General features: G+C 38.3%; 1 protein-coding gene across 4 annotated transcripts; it reads left to right on the top strand.

The window, feature by feature from the left end:
* The first annotated feature begins 237 nt into the window (after window positions 1–237).
* syngr1b (synaptogyrin 1b) lies at window positions 238–22,699 on the top strand. Of its 4 annotated transcripts, none has more exons than XM_028016849.1 (5): window positions 238–389; window positions 444–650; window positions 13,484–13,721; window positions 16,230–16,375; window positions 19,532–22,699. In XM_028016849.1, exons 2-5 carry the CDS (start codon window positions 549–551, stop codon window positions 19,745–19,747), a joined length of 702 nt encoding a protein of 233 aa, XP_027872650.1. In that variant the 5' UTR covers window positions 238–389; window positions 444–548; the 3' UTR covers window positions 19,748–22,699. The 4 variants fall into 4 exon arrangements, with proteins under 4 accessions (XP_027872650.1, XP_027872649.1, XP_027872647.1 ...); XM_028016848.1 differs by lacking the exons at window positions 238–389; window positions 19,532–22,699 and adding exons at window positions 17,495–17,643; window positions 17,688–19,264 and having other exon boundaries at window positions 420–650; XM_028016846.1 differs by lacking the exon at window positions 238–389 and having other exon boundaries at window positions 420–650.
* The last annotated feature ends 267 nt before the right edge of the window (window positions 22,700–22,966 follow it).

Genomic DNA, 22,966 nt, shown 5'->3' with positions numbered 1-22,966 from the left:
CGTGACTACTTGAGATTCTGTGAGCAGGGGCGCGTGCCCTATAAACATTAGCTCGGAGGGGTGCGTAGAGGTGGGGGGGGGTTGGGGGTGGCTGGGCGCGCTCTCTTAGAAATAACACGATTCGCTCAAGGCGTGACGACCGAAGCGCGTTCACGTGACGGGGCAATACAGCATCATCAAAACACTGAAACACACCTCCATCCAAACAGCTCAGCTCCTGGCCGGAATAAACAAAAACACAAAGTAAAGACAAACGAAGGAGAAGAATATTGCGCGCTCGAGAGCTTTTTTTTTTTTTAAATATTTTTCTGCATCCGTCCGGAGCAGGACTGGGGGAATTTCTCCGTGTCGACTACCCGGTGGTTCTCTACACACACACACACACACACACACACACACACACACACACACACACACACACACACACACACACACACACACACCTACCTTGTGCCTTTGAAGAAAAACACACACACACACACACACACAGCGGGGAAGGAGACGGGGATCATCTGAGAGGCGGCTGTCTAGAGAGGAGGTGGAGGACAATGGAGGGGATGCAGGCATACGGAGCCGGGAAAGCCGGGGGAGCCTTCGACCCTGTCACCTTCCTCCAGCAGCCTCAGACCATTCTCCGCATCGTGTCTTGGGTAAGCAAAACTCAGAGATGACAGACGTGAAAAGTGGGATTTGTTATGGTTGTGCATGTATGACGTTGTGTAGGCCTTATTTGGTGAGTTGTTCTACAGCATTAAAAAAAAAAGACATTTTAATCAAAGACGCAAATAATGTCCTTGATCTTCAAGAATGTTTGCAAGTCAAAATCTTACAAGTGTGGCGTACACGTGGTTTTAGACACTTTCAAACTGATTCCCGTAAAAAAATTAAAAATCCGCTGCTGCAGTAGCGATGCAGCACGCATATCCTTTACGACAGGAAGGCAAGAAAAAAGCAGAATGATTGATATAGAAGCAAATTTTTAAACGATTTTTTTTCAATCATTTCTTTGATTTATTTTTAAGGGGAAAAAAGTGAGAGGGGGGGGAATCTTTAAAATTTGGCATTTAAAAAAATACTCAGATTTTGTATTTTTAAATGATGTTGCCCAGCCCAACTAGCATGTCTTCTAACTTCAAGATAGAGTGGTACTGTCTACTAAACAATAATACATCTTTGGTTTATTAAGAATGTAACATAATTTTTTAATCAGTTATTAAAATCTTTGATTTATCATGTCAAGTTGTTCTAATCTGGATACTTACAATAAAGAATAACAATAATGGATATTGTTATATTTGCAATAAACGACTGCAGGTTTTGCACGTTAGTTGGAAACTGACCCACTGTTGCTGTAAAGACTTTCTGTGCAATATTCTAATGATTTGATTAGTGTTTTTTTATTCAATTAATTCATTATTGATACAAAAAAATGTTTTAAAAAAAATGATTACATTTTTCTAATGAAAACTAGCTCTATTTCCCGCAGAGCTCAAAGTTGTATTTGACTAGTTATCAAAATGTAAACTGCCGATCATTTGATCAGACATTTTGTTGTTTGTTAAAACGCATTAAAAACATTTAAACCATTAAATGTTTTTAATCGGGCTCACACACCCAGGTGTGCAGAGTCTCTTTGGTCCGTCATCAAATGCACCGCCACCAAAGTCTCACCGGAGCAACAACACGTCTCCATGGTAACAGCCACGGGCGCGGAGTTGTGGTGTTTTGAGTTGATACTCAGTCTGCTGCAGTGTGTGGGGGAGGAAGCTGTCTGTTGCTTGAATGTCCCTGGACTGAGGACATCAAGCAGGGACGACCAGAGACTAGTTCATGAATGGCAGTGGAGGGCTGTCAATGTCCCACTTGTTGGCCATCATGGGAGCTGACTGCGGGGGTGATCATGAGTGTGTGTGAGGCATGTTGTGATGCACGGCAGAGCGGAGCGGCAGGGAACATAGTGACAGATGGAAAAGAGGGTACCCTGCGTCTGATCGGAGCCTTAAATGAAGAGCAAACCAAACACTGTCAACCTGACTTAGCAAGCAAAGAGAACGTATTTTTGGCTTTGATCTGCGTTTTGAGAGATCTCCGCTGTCGTAGCTGGTGATGTTCCCCCATCTTTTTTTCTTTTGTTGCTTTGTACAGAGTTCCTGAAATTCTGCCAGCGGGGCAAATCATTATAAATGTAAATGGGATGTTCAGTTTAGCTTTGTGCTCGAAGCGTTTTTAGATTTAGTATTAACTCAGTGCAGCACAAAATGTAGCGCACGACTGCTTATCTTTGCTTTTTCAAAAACAAATACACAGGAAGTTTGGTGTTTGGTACTTTTACCTATTGTATCTAAAGCTTAGATAAATGACCTTGAACGTCTTTCAGTCCTTAAGAGCCAGATCTAGCTATATGAGCGTCGCTTAGCTAGTGTAAGACTGAAAATTGGAGTTATGAACATGTAAAATGTTTTGGAAGTGTTTTATTTTGAAAGGCTGACAGCTGAGTTCAGTGACAGCTGATTGAGTAGCGGAAAATAAATTAAATGTTCCACACTGAGAAAGAGCTCAGTTGTTTCTGTGGATTATTCTACAAAGGAGAATCACAGTATCTGGACACCCACGAGTCTTACACTAGCAAAGTACACCAAGATTTTCAAACTTCACTTATACAGTTTCTACTCTTAATTTTCAAACTCTAAATACTTGCTTTTTTTCACTGACTATCCAAGGAATCCATCACTTAAAATAAATATTTGTATATTTTTAAACTTAAAACTATGATATCAGGTCTCACTTAAAGTAACAAGTGGGGAAAGGGCAGCACTGTGTCCCTGCTAAAATTTAAATGAGTTAGCATTTACATTTTAGCAGGGATTAGCATTTTAGATACTAGGAGGCATTGTTATTTGTAGCGACCCAGACAGAAATTGGGCAGTATGGAACATTTTCTCGGGAGCGTGTTAAACCGGGAGTGCACTCGCACTCTGTCAATTTGTACGCGAGTCAGAAATCAGACACTCTTTCAGTTGCTTGGTCGTACCGTGAATACAAGTGAATACACTTGGATCTGCTGTTATTAGTCAGGCATCCACATAATTTCAGCTATTAGTCACGAATAACACAGCAACAATCAGTTTGGTGTGAATCTGGAGTCACTGAACATTTAGGAATTTAGCGGGTCGGTGTCAATAACACCCTAAACGTCTCTGATTGATATGGATCAGAGCCAGTTACTACCAACTTTTGTGGTGAACCTAAATGCATCCTTTACCCAAAATACACATATGCAATTACACTTCCTGTTTTCAGTTTGTCATTGCCCGCTGGACAGGCTTAGCTTGACATAGATCTGTTTGCACCTGACAACAAAGCAATAAATCTGAATCTCATTTAGCATGTTATAGTTATAGTTGGTAAAGACACATCCAGCTCATGAGATTGAAAAACAAAAATAAAATGTAATGTAAAGAATGGAATTAGCATAAAATATTCTCACCCACATTTTAAAAAAAAAAAACACACACACTTTTAAATCTCCCTTTTTGTGTTTTCACAAACAGAAAGAAAGGTTTTGTAAGTCTTAAACTGTGTTTTAAAGAATGTCTGAGTGTAAAAAATTCTAACTCAGGTTTTATCAGCCTAAGGTATTTAGAGATTGAACCAGCAATGATCACATACATTCCAGAGACATTCAAAAACTGAAATACTGATTTTTTTCACGGTTTTGAAAGCTTGCGTTGAGTGCGCGCGAACCAAGCAAGCGTTGTGGCGTTTATATTGACGTGTACGTTGATGTAGTATTTTCTGAAAATGAACCCTCAGAAGCCACGTTTCCATTGATCGTATAGTTGCTCGATTTGACATTTCAAGAATAGATTCACTTAACGGAAACACAGCAATTTTGGAAAAAAACTCCAGTTTTTTGATAAAAAGTGTTGGTGCTAGCATGAAAAAGTTGGTTTATTTAGCAAAACTGCAATGGAAACACTTTTTATATAAGCAGATGTTGCTACTGGGGCAAACCACAAAAAAAGGATGATGACAGGAAGTAGTCAGAGGACTACGGCATTGCATGTTTTTATAGTGATTTGAAGAAACGTATTCACATGTGATTTTAATTGCGTTTCTTATTTTGTTCTTAGACATTAGCAGAATAAGCAATGTTTATTTTTCTGCCTCTCTGAGTTCTACCTTTAGATTACATAAAAATGGCCACTTTATTTGGTGTCGTTGATCACAAAGGATCTTTGACATCTTCGTAAAGAAGGGCTGAAATGGCGCATTTAAATTTTATAATGTGCTGTCTTTAAGTTGCCTAGCATCACAGTGGTAACGGCTTGTTTAGGCTGATTTTTGAGAAGTTTGTACTCCAAGGGCAACATACAATGATTAAATCAAGTAGCTAAAAGGAGAAAAAGAAGGAGTTGTTCCACAGATAATACTGTGTTATCTCTCTTGAGTAATCACCATGTAACATTTGCTCAGTAGAGATTAAACACAACAAAGAATAGGATGCTTATTATCAAATGTAGATTGGTTAAAATGCACTTAAGAGTTGTAAGTGAAAGTAATTGATAGATTACACAACACAACACTTAAAGACTGGCATTCAATGTGCTTGTGTGAAAAACTAGTCTTGATTTCAAAGAGATTCCAAGATTCAAAGTTGAACAAGAAGGGATACACATGTTCCTCGGCATCTGTCCAGATATGCCCCTCCCCATTCGGCTTTAAACACATTTACCAGAAAACAACTGCTGCTTTGCACAAAACGCCTAAGATTAACCACTCTGACGTTCTAAAACAAAAAACAATGTATTAAATTAGCACTGTGGTGCGGAACGCAGATTATTATTTTTTTTTCTGACCAGAAAGAGGTTACGCTTTCGCTAACATTCAGTGAAGTTAAATTAAAAGCAAGGCTTTCAGTGTGACACAATGTGTGGTGTGAAAAGTGACTCAATGCAGTGGATGAGAGGCCATGTGAGCCGGTGGGACCTGGACTTGTCATTGTGTGTGTGCCTGTCTCATTGCGTCCCCTTGATACTGCGGCGGCTCTCCTTGAATTATATTTTGACAAGGCCTCCTGTCTCTGCCGCTCTCACTGTCGTTACGCGAGCCGCTGCTGCCATGGCGACGGCAGGTATCCCCAGCCCAGGACAACGCTCTGCAGCATCCAGTAATGTAGAAGCTGCACAAACACACTCACGCACATACAGGGAATGTAAACCCTATCAGCCAATTACTAATGTAATTTCTCAGTATTTTTTGTATTTAGTGAAAAAAATCTTTAAATTTTTGTGTGAAACTTTTGGTTTTGCTGGTGAATGGAAAAAAGTGTCATTTTTTCTCTTCTCAGTCTTTGTTTCCCTGAAACATGACAAGAATAGGGTTAAGAAAACATTGGACAATTATTCAAACTTTCTTAAAATAGAAAACATTCAAACATACAATACATAATATCAGTTTTGGGACAGCTTCACCAGTTTACTTGCACATGTAAACAAATCATTTCGTACCTGCAGCTCTGGAAAAAATAAAGAGCCCACTGCACTGAACCCCATTGAAAACCTCCTGGTTATTCCACCAAATATTGATTTCTGAACTCTTTAGTGTTGTTGCTTCTAAATGAATATCAACTTGTTGTCTTTGCATTATTTGAAGTCTGAAAGCTCTGCATCCGTTTCTTTATTTTGACCATTTCTCATGTTCTGCAGATAAATACCAAATGTTTGCTTGGACTTTCATGGACATGTTGTCAGTAGTTCGTAGAATAAAAGAACAATCTTCATTTTACTCAAACATAAACCTATAAAAGGTCAAATCAGAGAAACTGATCATTTTAAGCGCTCGTTACATTTTTTCCAGAGCTTTATGTATATAACCAATGGGAATTCATTTATTAAATTGGTAGACTTCTACTTTGATAAATCGTTGAAATAAGAAGCAATATTATTGACCATATCATGTGGTAAGCTGTTTCTGTCACAGTCCCATGATTAGATTGGCCTCTTTTTTTGTAAATTGCCTTGACGGTGTGATGTATCTCAAAGCTCCTCACTCCGTTGCAGCATTAGCTTAAATCACTCATGACAGACTGGGCTGTTTTGACTTTTATATTTAGAAATCAGTTAATCCGTTAATCTGTAAGTTAAAAAACAATCTTACACAGAAATGTAGTCAAAAACAAGGAACAGTAGAGAAGGAAAGTCGCATGCATGCACTGAGGCATGCATGCACACAGTTTCACAAGCATGTCCACACATGCATGGACGCACAGTCGCAGCAGTCGGCCTCCTTTAAATGGAATTTGTATGTGACCCTCCAGTGGTCACAAGATCAGAAGCCCACATGCTTTTCCTTCACCTCCTAAAGCCTTGTGATCTGTCTGCAGATCAGGGCGGGATCCACTTTCCAAATACACAAAAAGACAGTCACACACTCATAGCCATACTTAACTTTCACTAACCAAGTGAAGAATGTGAAGGTGTCAGAAGATTTTTTTTTTTTACACCCCTGCTGAACAGCAAAGCAGTTAAAAGTGGAAGTGAAAATCTTGACATTATACCTTAGTAAATCCTCTGTCCTTGTGCCCCTTCATTACATCTACAAGGTTCAGAGTGTGTTTATGGGAAGAGCTAACCGTTCAGGGGTAACACATGGCACAGTGGTAGATCAGTTGGTTTGATTCCTATCTAGGGCCATTTGCTCCATATCTTCCTGCTTCTTTCTCTCTGCCCTTCTTCTTGTCAAGCTACTGTTGAATACAGGCCACTAGAAAACCTTCAGCTTTCAAAAAGGAAAGCTCTGAACATTCATTCAGGTCAGCATTTGTAAGGTGAGACATTGCTGTTGGGCAACAAGGCCTGGATCGTAGTCTCCGCACTAATTCACGCCAAAGGTGTTCTGTCAGGTTGAGGACAGGACTCGGTACAGGCCAGTCAAGTTCCTCCAGACCAAACGCAAACATAAATGTCCGACTGATGAACAGGAACAGGAAGGGGCCGACCCAAAACTGTTTCTACAAAAGTTAGGGGCATGGAATTGTCCAATTTGTTTCCTTGTATGCCTGAATCATGAGGGGTTTGTTTCAATGGACTTAAAGGACGACCCCAACTCCTGAAAAACAGCTAGCCTGGTAAAAACCAGCCACTTTCCTTTCTTACAGACGGTCTGGAGCATCGGCTATTGAGAAACAACTTCTTGCAGGAGGCGTGGACTCTGTTGAAGTTTTAAATGATCAGATTTAATTTTACCCAGTCGTTATTGTTTGCATGTATGTGATGCAGGAGTTCGATTAAGCTTACCGGAAATTGCGTGCGCTGTAAGCAACTCCATGGGGAATGGGACCACTACTTCTTTGCCAGCAATAACATTTCTTACCCATTCCTATTGTTCCAATTTTAATCACCTAATATTTTAAAAGCATGGCCGATACAGACTGAATGGCATTGTTCACTTCATCCACTGCCATTGCCAAACCATAACCATAAGTTTAATGAGCTACTGAGATCAGCTCAGTCCTTCACAAATTTCAGTTGAAGCAGTCCTAATCACTAAATGCTTCACTTTACTCCCCTATGGCCATGGAAGTGAACTGAACACATGAATTCAATGGTTCAAGACTTCTGGCAATATAGCCTATGGTCTAGTTTCTGCAAACAAGACCATGCTTTAATCAATCGGTATCTGATAAGAATATTTATGGGGCTTATGGATGTGTTAATGGAGCAGGTAGAAAAAGTAAGAATTAGGAAATTGAAGGAATGTAGAGAGCAGGGAGTCCCTGGTGGTAAGCTTATCTCCTGGAGGAATTACTCAAGGGACTAGCCGAAAAACTAAAGTGTGTCATTGCACTAGTTGCCCTCCAGGTCTGACTGTCCTCGATAAGAGAACTGACTAACTTCTTTAGCATCCATCTCAGAAACCACTGAACATATGTTTGAACCCGCCACTGTGGCGGATTGAAGGTTTGAACAGAAAAGGGGAAAAAAAAGCTGCATTCAGCTACTGATACAATTTAAAAATATTTTTTAAATATTTTTATTAGGGAGAGTTGTTGCCGAAATGTGGAAATGTTCTATGATTGCAAGAATGTTAGGGTGGTGTAGTTAACGTTTGTGGTTAGTAATTACTTCAAATTAACTTATTGCACTACAACCCTGTTTAGGTGTCCATGCTTTGTGTTAAATTATTCTGTATAGGTACAGAATACAGAGTTTATCTGTATGGTAAACTTATTGTCAGTAAATTGGTTTTCATAGAGCTAAGAATAAATTATATATGTTCTATAATTTGCTTGTACTTGTGGGGTTTGTAATTGAAAGAAGAAAGAAAATGAGGCTGGTGAAATGTCTGAGTGGCCGGTAAAAAATCTTCTCTACCAGCCACTGTGGATGGTGGAGAAGATTTTTAATTTCCACCCCTGGTTTAGATGCCACGTTTGTTGTGATTCCTGCAGAGACCAACCTGTCTCACTTTGGTGGACATGTTTAACACACACAACAAATTTAGTAAATCAGCCGTCCAAACCAACTGTTTTATCGCAACTTTTGCTCTATGAAGAGAGGTTGCACACATGAGCATTCCTACAGTAACTCCACCAGGAAAAATGTGGATAAACTCCATGTTTGTTTACAGCTGTAGTCTATCTTGTTGTCCAGCGGATGAACATTAGCAGGAAAAAGATGTGGTTTAATTGCTTTATACAGGTCAGCTTTAGGCCAGTCTTGGCTTATTGCATCTGCGGTCCAGCTTCTGTCTTCAATCAAAACCGTTGTGTGCATCTTTACTGTCAAAACTCCTCCATAGCAAGCCCCCGTTACATCCCATACGGTAAAATCTAACAAAAACATGATATTCTTGGAGTCAGAGAGGCTATGCTAACTAGCATGTCACCATTTTGAAAATTCTAAAGCCTCTAAGCACTTCCTTGATTCCACATGGGGAAAAAAAGTGAACTTACTGTTAAAAAAATATATTGTTTTCAAATCATTTCTTTCCGAAACATTGCTCAAGTGCTTTTAGAGTAGCAATTTTTAAAAGCTTAAAAGCATTAGCTTCTGATACTTAAAGTAGATAGCCTTTGCATTAGCATGAATGAACAGTTCCTGCTTTTATGAAGTCCAACCCACTTTACTTTGTCAAATCTTAAGTTTCTTATCAACATAATTATGTTTAGTGAGTTAATTATATTAATTAGCTTTATACTTTGGATATATTTGTCCAAATATATCCAAAATATCAAAAAAATATATTCTAGCTAGCTAGCAAGCAAATAAGCTAGTGTATAAGTGGCACAGTTAGCAATGTTTGAGGTTGAAATATTCAAATTGTCTTTATAAATTGACTATTTTCTTGAGTCTTCTCCATTCCCTCTGACATCATGCGACGTCCTGAATAGCGTGGAGGGAAATATATTAGTGCTTGTGACTTTGTGTTTTCTGAGCTGAGTCTCTGTGAAGCAGCAATTTAGCTGCATGTATCTGTGTGACGAAGCGCACTCACCCTTCTCGAGAAGGCTTGTGGGCAGAGGTGAGGCCAGTAACAAGGGGCGATGGGAGAACACGAAGTGGGGGAGGGAGGGAAGGACGGAGCCATGATGCAGGCGTGCTAAAAATAGCACCACCTCCATATCCCTTCTGCCTCCACAATCCCTGCATTCTTTCCTCAGTCTCGTCATCCTCTCCGTCCCTAATGAAAAAGACATTATGTCGATGTGGGGGAGTCAGGTGTCAGTTTCATCCTCCAAACAGCGAGAGCGGGCCGGGGCGGGGTGGGGGAGTTTCAGCGAGAGCGATGGAGATACGGAGGGAAACGTACTCACTGACTAGCTCTTCCAGTATTGAAATTATTGGAAATATACTCCGTCTTTCTTCAGTCAAACTGGAATACATGAGAAAGCATTTTGCAAACATACAGTATAATTGTGAACAGTTTGGTTATTACTTTATCGGTTACTAATAGATTTCAGTCAAAAAATGTCTCTCTCAGTGTTATGAAGCATATAGTCAATTGAGTCACATGCAAAACATTCCCAGAAGTTACATTTTGAAGGTAAATGGTCAGAATTATTGCCACGTAACATTTAGAAATGAAAACAACCATATTATTTATGATTAAAAAAAAAAATAACGACCCGTTTCTAGTGCCTACAGCTGAAACCAGATATTTACATACACAGAATTTAAAGAAAAAGACACATACACATTTTTCCTTTATCTCTGAAGGTAAATAAGACCAAACTTCTCCTGTTTTTGGCCAATAGAATTACCTAAATTATTTATATTTGGTAATTGTTTATATTAAATGTCATAAAACATTGCAAGAACATTTTTAGAGATTTTCATCTCCTAATTTGTTGTATGTAAACTTCTGGTTTCAACTGTATTGTGTACCTTGACTCAGCTCAACTCTACACTAAATCAGTAACCTGTTTTTTTTTTGTTTTTTTTTTACTGCTTGGTTATTAGTATTGTTAAATGCTTTATTACTACCAGCAATCTTGAAAAAAATTCTTCACTCGGTTATCATTCATCATATAAAATTAAGAGCACAGTGTCAACTCAAGTTATCCATCTAAACGTAGTGCAACTTTATTTCATTTTTACTTTTATTCAGCATTTTCTTTGTAAATGACCCCTTTTAACTATTAAAAGTCACTATTATGCTCAGATTTTCTTTGCAGGGCAACTCGTATTTTTGATTTATATTGCTCTGAGCTGACCTGCAACTACTTCAAGAATAACACTTTACCCAAACACAACAGATAAAACAATTTTGGGTTTAGTCCAAACTTTGAAAACCACTCTTTTTTTTAAAAGGTTTTCCATTGTGATCCTCGAAATAGCGACATCAACATCAGTATTGGTCAATGTTAGTCGTTTTATTCAACATATCGGTGTCGGCCCGATAACTAAAACTATGTGAATATGTGAATATGTGCCATATTCACAAACAATGTTTATTCCAGTCTTGTTTCCATTTGCGTATGTCTTTCAGGAGAGGGTGGCGTTTGGGCATGATGTTTTTGTTCATTAACAAAAACATCGGCATCTGCTGATATTAGCAATGTTTTTTGCATATCGGCATCGAACCAATAAATTAATTTATTAACAACCAACAGCATTTATTTTCATCTTCTTGCCATTTGTGGGGGTTTTTTATGTAAAAAGGGTGGTGAAATATATATATATATGAAACTATATGCACGATATCTGTAAATATCGGTTATTGGCCATGGTAGCAATAATAATATCGGTTATCGATATTGTCCTACATTTTTATATTGGTGCGTCCTGAGTCATGTGACAGTGATAGTGATGAAACACAGGATTGTGAGGGTGCAAAGTAGACAATGTGGTTGCTTTGACATGATGTCAAAAATGTAGAAGAATATATACATATGCCATATAATATATAATTTTAATAAATATTGGTTATCGGCCATAACAGCAGTATTAATATCAGATAAGGATGTCTGCCCAAATTTTCACATCGGTGCATCCTTATTGTTTCACCTTAGAAATATTGACACACTTTATGTTGCAGTTTGTCCTCAAACACTGAGTAGATGTGAAACATCATAAGTGACGTCACCACATCTAGAAGCCACTTTGATGTTTTTTTTCTAGAAACGAAGTCCCGTCTAATAACAGAATAAAAGCCACTCGTGCCTCAGAATGAATTAATAATGAACTGTTCGTCTGTTGTCCCAGTCAGAACTCCAAATGTTCAGCTTGGTTCGATGGAGCTTATTCGTTGATGAGCTCTCGGTGTCTGTGCTGAAATGAATGTTTTGTGTTGTTTTTTGTTTCTCCTTTTGTTTTGCCGTCATTCTCTACTCAAACACTGACGCACCAGCTGAATGAACTGAGCCACTCGCCAACCTCAAGGTTCACTTCCGACCTTCTGTCTCTGCTTCACTCTCCCAGTCGCATTCACGAGTCCATCGCTCATCTCAGGAAAGTCCACAGACATTCTCTCTCACCCGGACGCATCGAGCTCCCGGGAGGTTTGCTCTGAGGGTTTGACAGCTGGATGGAGTTTGTCTGATCTGCTTTTATCAAGAGGAGTATGAGTCTGGCTGCTAAAAATAAATAAATACAATGACATAAAAGGTAAAGCTGGGTTGTAGGATCCTGTTTGTTCATATGTGTGGTGTCATATTGACGAGGACGTTTCTGTGACGCTGCGCTGTGGAATTGAGCAGAGAGGGGGGATTAGATGGTATCTTAGTAACCTGCTCTTGGTATCGACTCCATTTTGTAGCCTGTTGTATCGTCTGTCCTTTTGGGAAATGTAAAAAAAAAAAAGAGAGAGAGAGGCGAGAAAAAAAGATGCAGGAGGAATTATGGAAGAAACATTGTCGTTTTATTTGCTTTTCAGGAGCAAAGAGGGGGGAAAACATCATCAGAAAATAAGTCTGTAATTGCTTTTTTTCCCTCCAATGCACTTAGCCTCACACTGCAGCCAAATTGATGCAGCAGACACAGAGTGGGATGCTATTTATCATTGGAAATGCACTGGCAGCGTTACAGACAACAGCAAGAGTGCTTTGTTTATCTAGCTTTGTGTTTTTTACTCGCATTTAAAATGTGTGTAAATCGTCAAACTTGCTGAAAATAAGCATTCTCAGCAAGTTTACTACAAAATTAATAAAAGACAAATAGTTTTCCATTATACAATCCAGTTATGTCCAAAATGTATTACTGATCTCTTCATACAGTTCATTCCAATACAGTTTGATTTTGGTTTTAATTATAAGTAGCTCCATTCAATCCAGTTACAATACAATACCGTCATAATAAGTTGATCACAAAGTGCCACTTGTTCAAATAATGTCTATCAATGGGAAGCAACAGATACAGTCTGTCTTGGTTTGTTTGCTGTTAAATACAACCTGCGACGTACCCTTGAGCAAGCATGAGGTGACGGTGGAGAGGAACAACTCCCTTTTATTCATTTTCCCTCTGAGTAAAATACGCCGAGAACTTTACTTTTTAAAGATAGATTTATTTAAGATAGATAGTTTATAGATTTTATAAATCCAGCTCTCTAAAATGAAGAGTAAAGAAATGAAAACACTATTTTCTTTTTATTTCCAAGATTTTGAAAAGAGAATGAATAAATAGTTTTAAATTGCGTGTTGTTTGATGATGGAGAGGAAAGCAGCAGATAGTTTGGAACCAAATGACAAATCAAGAATGAACTAAAAAAAAAAAATTCTAATTTTTTTTTCGCAATTAATTTTATTTTGCTACAGAAATCCAATGTAGATAATGTGTAAAAACAGATTAAAAAAAAACAACCTAATACTATTTTTTATGTTTTATGATTAAAAAGAGTGTATAAAGTACTAGTCATTATTTTAGATCCAAGTTTTTAAGTGTTTTTATTCTGACGCCTGACTGCCTGCTCGTAGCTCATTTTTTTCTCCTTGGTTTTTATCTTTATATTTCCCTGATAGCTTTTCTCGTCTCTTCCTCTTCAGCTCTTCTCCATCGCGATCTTCGGCTGCATCGCCAACGAGGGCTACATCAACCGGCCCAGCGAGGTGGAGGAGTACTGCATCTTCAACCGCAACCAGAACGCCTGTAACTACGGCGTGTTCATGGGCTCCATGGCCTTCCTCTGCTGCGTCGCCTTCCTGGCTCTGGACGTCTACTTTCCCCAGATCAGCAGCGTTAAAGACCGGAAGAAGGCCGTGCTGGCTGACATCGGGATTTCAGGTAAAGCCGCACTTCTTCTTCTCCTTCTTCTTCCCACCAGCAGCGCTTTGGTAGAGAAGTTATAGCCTCCATTTTGTCATGTTGCAGCCCCAGACTTAATGAGAAAATGGATGGTGCTAAATACAGGGCAATGCTTTACAGAAAACCCAAAACATGCAGCCAGAGATTAAATTAAACAACTTAGATCAAAGTCTGTTAATTATTTTTTTTTTTTTAATTACTGACTCAAAGTCCAGACCGAAATTGAATTTAGAGTCTGAGTCAAAGCTTAAAAGATGCCTTAATAGGAACTATCTAAAGAATAATAGGCAAATATGTGAGTCTCTAAAAGTTTCATAAATATTAATACATGTTATTATTTAGTATTTTAATACAAAAATAATAAAAACAGATCTAATTTCCCTTCTGCTTCTCAGTTATGCAACACTTGGGGAAAAATCATAAAAATTCATTAGGGTTTGTAGTCGTAATGTGACAAAATGTGAAAAAAAAATCTTATTTACATAAATAGAAAATAGAAATTTGCTAATTTAAAAAATAATTTCTTTAGTTCTGTTTTTCACATATTTCATACCTCTATTATAGTGAAAAGTAAAATGCATTTTACTTTGTACTATTTTCATACAAACATTAAGTAAAATTTTCCTCAATCATGCAGTACTTGGTATTGTTCTCTTGGGACAAAAGATCAAATTTGTTAAAGTTCATTGTCGTAATGTAACAAACTGTGGCAAAAAGATGAACGCACTCTATTTACATAAATAGAAATGTACTAAACTAAAACATTTTTTTAATCTTCTTTTTTACATTTTATTTACTTATCCTTAAACTTCTGCGAAACAAAAAAACAACATTCGAATCAGACATCTTCTTCTGATTACCTTTGTGTTTGCATTTTTATTTCGATAAAAAAAAAAAAAAACCTGTTTTCTTTCTGTGTATTTCTTGCTGATCGGCATAGTAACGCGTTATTTGACAGCGGCGAGCGTCTTTGGTGCAGCGTTTGTTTTTAAAGTGTGATCAGAGAGGAGGGGGCGATGGGGAATGAAAGCGGTTGTTAAGCAGACAGCTCCTCCTCCGGTGCTAACAAGTCTCGGCGATGAGCTGCAGTGTGTCAGACAGTCTGCCTCTCTGCTGCACTGCTTCTGCCCCGAACCTGACAAGATTGTCAAGCACAGAGGCTTTTTAATGAGGTAGTTCCTGTCGCAGACAATACTGCCTTTTGTTTTTGTTTTTTTCCTGCGCGCACACACACACACACACACACACACACACACACACTCTCTCTATCTTTCTCTTTGTCACCATATGTTTCCATGAAAGTTGACAAATTAGTAAAACCAAAGAACTGCTGGAAGTCTGATCAGATGTTTCTGATATGTCTGCTTTTTTTTTAAATAGAAAACACAATTTCAGATTTGTGAAATCTTTCGTTTGTTTGAGTGCACTGTAAAACAAAACATTCTGTTTAATAAAAAATTTCAAGTGCACATAACTTCGCAACTTGTGGTTTGCAGTCATCTTAAACAAGTAGTGTGAACTTTTTCTTTTTTTTAAACTTCATAGGTTAGTCTATTTAATTTTAGTCCATATAAAAAAGTGAAGTATTTGGAAAGAAAGAAAGACAACCCCAAACAAACAAACAAACAAACACTGGTATAGTTGTCTGTTATTATATTTTATGTAACTTCGTATTCAAAATGTATGTAATCTTAATTTTAGATGATTGTATATATGACAACCTGTTTGGTTGTTTCATATTTTGTTATTTTTGTTTATAGGTTCATCAAAGTCAGACAGACAGAAGAAAAGAAAATAAGACAAACAGGACTTCTCAATTTAATTTAATCACTTAATATAATCTGATGTATCTACTGAATCTTTTTAAATTATGAACACATTCTTCACACATTCTTGAATCTGCGTATCCAAAATTAATACCTTAAAATGATTTAAATTTATTTTTAAAAAATGCAGGTGGTCTTAGTCACTGGTCTTATATTTTGTCTTGTTTATTTTGTGTAGTTTTATTTTTTTTTCTCGCGGGATATTTCTGTCAAACAAACCTTTGAGTCGCACGCAGACAACCTCATTACGTTCTGTGACTTGAGGAGGTTGAGGTTACCGCTAACTAGCTGCTAACTAGCTAGCTAGGTAGCTGTTTTTGCCTCTAACATGGGTAAGTGTAAATTTATTGCCAGTTCGTAGGACTGCCAAAAGCTTTCTGTTACTACTATATAAAATATGAAGTTTTCTTTTATATATTTCCGTTGTGATACAGGTCTTAAATTTCATTCGTAATGGCCTTGAAAAGGCTTAAGTATGAATTGGTGAGACCAGCAGAAACCCCTGGATTCAGTCTCAGAGATTTGTACATCAAGAGAATCAAAATGAATTCGTCTTGTTTATAGCATATGAACCAAACGAGTTAATGATGAAAGATCCTGTTAACACTTTGGTCAGGGTTTGAACTCTATTCTGTTTGTTTCTGTTTTCTCGCCCGTACAGCGTTTTGGTCGTTCATGTGGTTTGTGGGTTTCTGCTTTTTGGCCAATCAGTGGCAGGTGACCAAGCAAGAGGACAACCCCTTGAGAGAGGGAGGCGACGCTGCTCGGGCGGCCATCACCTTCTCCTTTTTCTCAATCTTCACCTGGGTAAGAGCTTCTTTTTGCTCTCGTTAGTCCACAGATTGTAGGACACCGAGGCAGTGTGCAGCCACAGACCACCTTCAGACCAAACACATTGGTCTTCAGTGTGTTTGGTCTGAAGCACACTGAAAAGCTTAGATAAATCCAACCTTTAATTTGAGAGTATTTCATCAGCCTGAATCGTCTACATCAATCCAAGGATGTTTTTACACCTGACAGTCCAACCCATTCTCACTCCCGACTCGTCATATATTTACGCATGGGACGGTCCATCCTCGTCGCAAAGGGGGTACCCTTCACGTCAATATGTGACGCATGGTCAGAAATCATCCCAACTCGTCAATATATGACGAGTTGGGAGTGAGAATGTGTTGGACAGTCAGGTAGACTCAGTTTGATTGCAACAGTGCGTCACGCAATCCAAACCAATTGAAAAACCTGTTCCCTCCCTTCGCCTGTGGTGGCGCTGCACCAAAAGGAAACGACACGAGAACCCCTGAAGAAGACATGAGGGCAACGACCTTCTTCACATTTCCCTTAGAAAAACAGACCTGTGAATGAGTTTTGACATCCTGTGTAAACCTGTTTGCTTTTCCAGTAGGGGCATATGAATAGATAACATTCATTTTCTAAGTGAGAGATTTAATCCATGTAACTAAACCATAAAAAAGCGCAGAAAAAACTTTCTGTAAAACTTAGTTAGCAAAAATGGTGAGATATTTCAGGCTACACTTAAAGGTGCCTTCTTTTGTCTTTCCCCTCTTGTAGAATAAATTACTTGTTTCTTATTATTATTATTTAAAACGCTCTTCGGTTACATTTGTTTCATGGTGATTGTGAAAGTTGCCAATAATTTTGAAACTGGCGGTTTTGTTGAAAACAATTATTTCCTAACGTATTTAGTTTAAAATAACCTCAAATTAAAACTGGAATTTTTCTCCTTTTTTTCCAGCGTGAAATTAAGATACTGCAACAAAACAAGAATTTATTTGAAAACATTTTACGCATCCTTGCCAGGTTGTAGTTAGCCATTAGCTTCGACTTGTTTTGATGCGCATTACCCAGACGTCCGTCATAAATGTGAACATGAATGACCTCACCAGAGTGCGGCTGTCTCTCCAACAGGGCGCTCAGACTCTCTTCTCTATGGAGAAACTAAAGAACGTGTCGTTTGAAGAGGAGTACACCAAGCTGTTCCCCCCTCAGCCACATCAACCTTTTGTCTGACTCTGTTCTGTCTCCCATGCCTGCTACCTGAACCCTCTGCAGCTGCTCACACACACACACACACACACACACACACACACACACACACACACACACACACACACACACCCCTGTTATGTTGCAGTGGCTGAACGTCTTTAGAGGAAATGAATGTATGAAAATCTGAATCCTGACTCCGGCACGTTTTAATAACAATTCTAGCAACTGACATGTGTGACTGTTGAGCCAGTGGTCCAAAATAACAAAGATTGTTAGTTTCTTGACTCTATTAATGCACCGTGACATTTTGTCTTTTAATCAAAGACAAAATGAAAGATACTTGGCTCCGTCTCTCCGGTTTTTGACGGAAGCGTTAAGCGGTTTAGGAAGTCGGTGGATTACCTTAAGCTTTCAGTTGCGGTACTTCAGGGCTGAATAAGCAACAGGACATGATTTATGGATCAAAGAGGTTTTGGTGTGTTTCGCTCCCCTCAGGCGAAGCTATGGATCTCTTACTTTTTAGCTTTTTTTTTTTAAATAAAGCTATCTTTTCCGGAGTTTAGAGATATTGAAGTGCCGTGCACATCTTTCTTTACCTTCATCACCTGATGAAGGTATTCATACTTCCAGAACTTGATGTTTCAACATGTTATTATAGCTAATAACTTTAGTGTACCTTATTGGAATTTTTTGTTGTGCATAATTAGCTAATTAAATATTCTGAAAGGTTTGCTGGTGTAACTCTAGTGAAAGCTGGGGTAGAATGTTAGCTTTCAGACTTTATTTTTATTGTGAAATTTCAAAATTATGTATGTATTTCTGCTAAAATACATCTAAGTATGTGCACTGAAATAAGAGAATGAAGTTCTCTGCTGAATTAAGTTGGTCAAACCTACCTTATTTACATTTGTTTAACATGACAACTGTATAAACATAATATTTAGTTGGATTAACTTCATTTGAGTACTTGCAACAAATTAATTGAGTTTATTTAAGTCCGGGTCACCTGTTTTGCAGTTTTCGTGTGAAAAATTCAAACATTACGAATACTAGCAACTTAGGAAGTCTTGCATGCAGTTTGCATGTCCCGTCTTTGGTTTACTATTTCATGGAGATTCACATGGACGCTGTGTTGCTAGCAGTTTTTAGAGGCTGTCTAGTTTGATTTAAAAGGCAACAACACTTTCGCTGGATATTTATTAGATGTTTCGGGATCGTTTTGAATTAGCAACACACAGACACACTTCTTGTTTGCATCAAGAAAGTAGACCAAAGTAGGGTTGAGGTTTCGTGTCTCCCTAGCTGTGTTTGCATTGCCCTTAAGATTGTGCAAATCGGAATTACAAAAATAAATTCACTCACAATTTTGAGAAAAACTTTTGTTTTTTTGATCAAAGTTTTTACGCTAGGATGAGGCGGGGGAGTTGGGGGTGGGGTTTCAGCCGTACCAAGATTGATGTGTTTCCCACAAATGCGAAACACATCAACAGAGTCACATGATCAACAAACCGGATGTAAATACAGGCGGAAAATATGAAGAAGTCGACAGGAAGTGTTAGGAGGATGATGGCCCGGCATGTTTTTCAACAACTTATCACGCAAACAAACTTATTCCATGTGATTTTAATTATGTTAATTAACAAATACACTGCAATTCGGAAATTGTGTTTTTTTGACATTAGCTGAATATCCACAAACTTTTCCGTACCTTCACAAAGGAAACGCAACTAATGACGAGCTCAACTAGATGTCGTCTGCTTTGACTGACTAAATGGCTTCCCAAGGTTTCCGGCAAACTAATCGATGTTTTCTTCCTGCTCTTTTTCTCTTCTCTTCCAAATGCTTCACTGTAACCCCACTCTTGTTTCCTCGCCGTTCGAACGCGCCCCTTGCACCCTTGCACCCTTGCTTGCTCTTCCATCTTCCATCAATTTCCATCGTCCGTTTTCCCCAAAGGCGGGCCAGTCATTCCTCGCCTTCCAGAGATACAAGCTGGGGGCCGACTCCGCCCTCTTCTCCCACGAATACACTGACCCCAGCCAGGATGCGGCCGGAGCGCCCTACACGTCCTTTGGAGGGGATGACTTGGAGAGCCCGGGTGGCGGAGGCGGCCAGGCCAACAGCGATGGGGCCTTCGACGGCTCCGGAGGCTACCAGCGCCAAGACTACTGAGACGTTGAGGTTCAGATGGTGCTTTGGGATTGAGATGTTGTTGCCCAAACAAAACAAAAAAAAATTCTAATCTGAATGAATATTTTTGTTGTTTTCTGTCACTGAAAACCACTGCCTCAGACCGACCCTGGTTACGGGTCTCTAATAATCGGAGTTCACGCAATTCTGATGGGCTGTTTTAAACCGCTGTTTGACACAACGGCTGAAAGTTGACGTGGTAACTCAGACATGTGGGTTATGATCTGTAACAAATTGTCTCACAGAATTAGTAGTGTGAGAGGACCATATTCTCTACCTTGGTAGAACGTTTGTAGAGATTTATAGAGATTTTCTACCAATGGTAGAAAGTATGACACACTAATCAGAGGAACAATTTGTACCAATTACTTTTTCTGACTTTATTGTGTTGCTTGAAGCTCTCTTCATGTTTGGATGTATCTCTAGAATATGTTAACAGGTATTAGCACCCCCGGTCAAGATGCTTTAAAAAGCCTTAAAATAAATGATCATTATCTCCAACATGCAATTGTTTTTTGTTGCATTCCTCTATTGGCAACCCTGGAGGATTGTGTTGGCTTATTTGTACTTCTTTAAATAAGAAGAGTGACATGAATCTTCCTTTCATCAATGGCAAGTTTTCTTTGCGTTTATCCCCAAAAGGCAGGGCTGAGACTCTTCGTAGAATTACATTTAATAGTCCAATTATGATTTGTATTATTTATTTATTGAGTTACACTTTGAATTAGGAATTTTAGAATGTGACAGCCGTAAACAAATAGTTGAGATTATGTCATTTCTCTCACTTGTTCATTTGTTGTTGCCAGTCAGGTATCGTGTATGCTGTTTCAATACAGATTTAGCAGAGTTTTTAAAAAAGTGGATTTATTCAAAGATTGATTTATTTAAAAGCACGTTCGGAAACCTGCTAATTACTTGTTGACATTTATTTGCAAATGGTGGGGAGGTGATGAAAAGTGACAAAAAGCTCAGAAAAAAGAAGCAGAAATTATTCAACTAACTCATCAGCATTGATGTGTGACCTTGAAACTATGAAAAATTTACATTTCTTCAGTTTCACTGCAGTACACTTTACATTTAAAGGTGTTAGCTTTTTTGCTTATATTATTATGACTATTATTATTATTATTATTTAGAACTAGTATTTTAGAAGCAATATTGTCAATTTACAAATTGGCTCAAATCTTTGATGAATTAAACTACAAACAACAACAAAAACAACTTGTGAGAAACAAACTGAGAATTGGAGTGGCTCTTGGGGGACCCCTGCTGGCTGGAGGCCTTAAGCAGCAATGATTTGCTCATGTCCCTTCCTGTTTGCCTGGGGAAACTTGCTGTTTCCCCAGGCAAACAGGGGGGACTTGTTTGCCTGCAGTCTAAAAGTTACGGGACTTTTAGACCGTAAAAGTCCCGCCTTGAGGCCTAGAACTAATAGTTCCCATGTGTATTATCACCAACTAAAGGAATTAAGTATAAAATGACCAAAGGAAAGATTAGGGTTAAAAATAAGTGTGGTACTGGTAATTTTGTACATATATAAAAAGAATTGAAGGAATTGATTTTTTTATTCTAAATAACTATTCTATAATAACTAATGTGAAAAGGCTGCTTTTTTTTCTTTTCATTTTGTACTTTAAAAAAATATGTATTTATTTCAGGGCTTTTTTTAAACATTTTTTACCAGGGGTTCCAGTGGATACAAAGGTACTGCGGTTGTGGTTTACACTTTGGAGACGTATGTGATGTGAACAGGCGTGGGAAAATGTTTTGAAATACAAGAATTAGTTGGATAAAAATGGTTTGGAAATGGAGAGAACTAGAAGGAGATTGTGTAGTTATGGGGAAATTATCACCCTTTCGCAAATCAATACTTCTGATCACATTGTTTTCCTCTCAGTCAGCTCCGTAACATAAATCACTGTCCGCTATAAAGACTCCCACATCCAGAGCGGGTAATAAATTAAGAGTAGATTGATTTTTAATGAGATACACGGTTTAATGCAGGATAAAGCGTAGCTGGTATCTAATAACAGTGTATTTATGTGTGTGTATGCGTGTGTGTTACAATGTTTTGTTTCCCTGATACTTGTACGTGAGACAGATTTTTTTGTTTTTCTGTTTATTTTTTTATTTTTTGTTCAATTGTTGCCTTAGTGCTGACTGCCAAGCAAAATGCAACCATCAAAGGCGACACACTTGCATGCCCGACGTCCCAACTTACACTTTTCACTCCTAACCTTTTCCCACTAAAGTTCATTTTGTTACATTTTCTGCGGCTTTGGACTCGGAGGGCACAAAAACGAGAGAACAAAACCAAGCTTGAGTTAAAATGATGCGGCATTATCAATGCCACACGTGTCGACGTTGTCAAAAGAACTCTTCGCCTCGGTTTTATTTCAACAACAGGATTCAACCGTGAACCTCCTGAGTATTTATGAACACGCATTGCTCTATTTTCTTCTACAGTAATGTACACCTATCTCTCTCTATAAATATATACATATGTGTAAAGCGATAATTCAGTGTTTGACAGAGAGATTCTGCTTTATTTTAGGGCATTACTCTAGTTATGTATAATTAAAAAAAATTATAATGAAAAGACAACATAAATAAATTCTATTGTCTGTTGAGTGTTATTGTGATAAGATACATATGACGAGGCTGTCTGTGCCTCGTCTTTTATGTTGCTTTCGAGATAGGGAGATGTTTTTATTTTTGGGATAACAATACAATAGCTACTAAAATAAACAAAAAGAGAAAAATTCGAACGTATATTTACCCATATGTACTTTATACCTCTGTGTAGTCGTAGAAATGTGTGATGTTTTCTCCGTGAGATTTGTTAAAGAAAGCAAGGTACGGCTTAAGAACAACAGTGTGTGTTTTTGATGTATCTGGTTTCAGTCATAAAAATAAAGACAGTACTGATAAATATGTCAGGCTTCTGCTTTGGGTTTTCATTTCGCTGGCACAGGAGAGCGGAAATGTGAAGCGGAAGGAGCGACCCACGGTTTGTAGCATTTTATTACGTACACATTTCTGAAAAGCCTGGCATTCGTTTTGTTTATAGCCCATCTGAGTAAAAGAAGAACGGGTTTTCCAGAGAGTTACACAAGCTGGCCAGCCTTGTAAAAACTAGCTCCTTGTTCTACGCTTTATTTCATAGAGAGTGTCTGAACCCTCGGCTATTAAAACTTCACC

This window comes from Xiphophorus couchianus, chromosome 5 (genome assembly GCF_001444195.1).
Source record: "Xiphophorus couchianus chromosome 5, X_couchianus-1.0, whole genome shotgun sequence".
Taxonomy (NCBI): Eukaryota; Metazoa; Chordata; class Actinopteri; order Cyprinodontiformes; family Poeciliidae; genus Xiphophorus; species Xiphophorus couchianus.
Note: the sequence above shows the minus strand (reverse complement) of the source record. Positions and strands in the feature narration are given on the sequence as shown.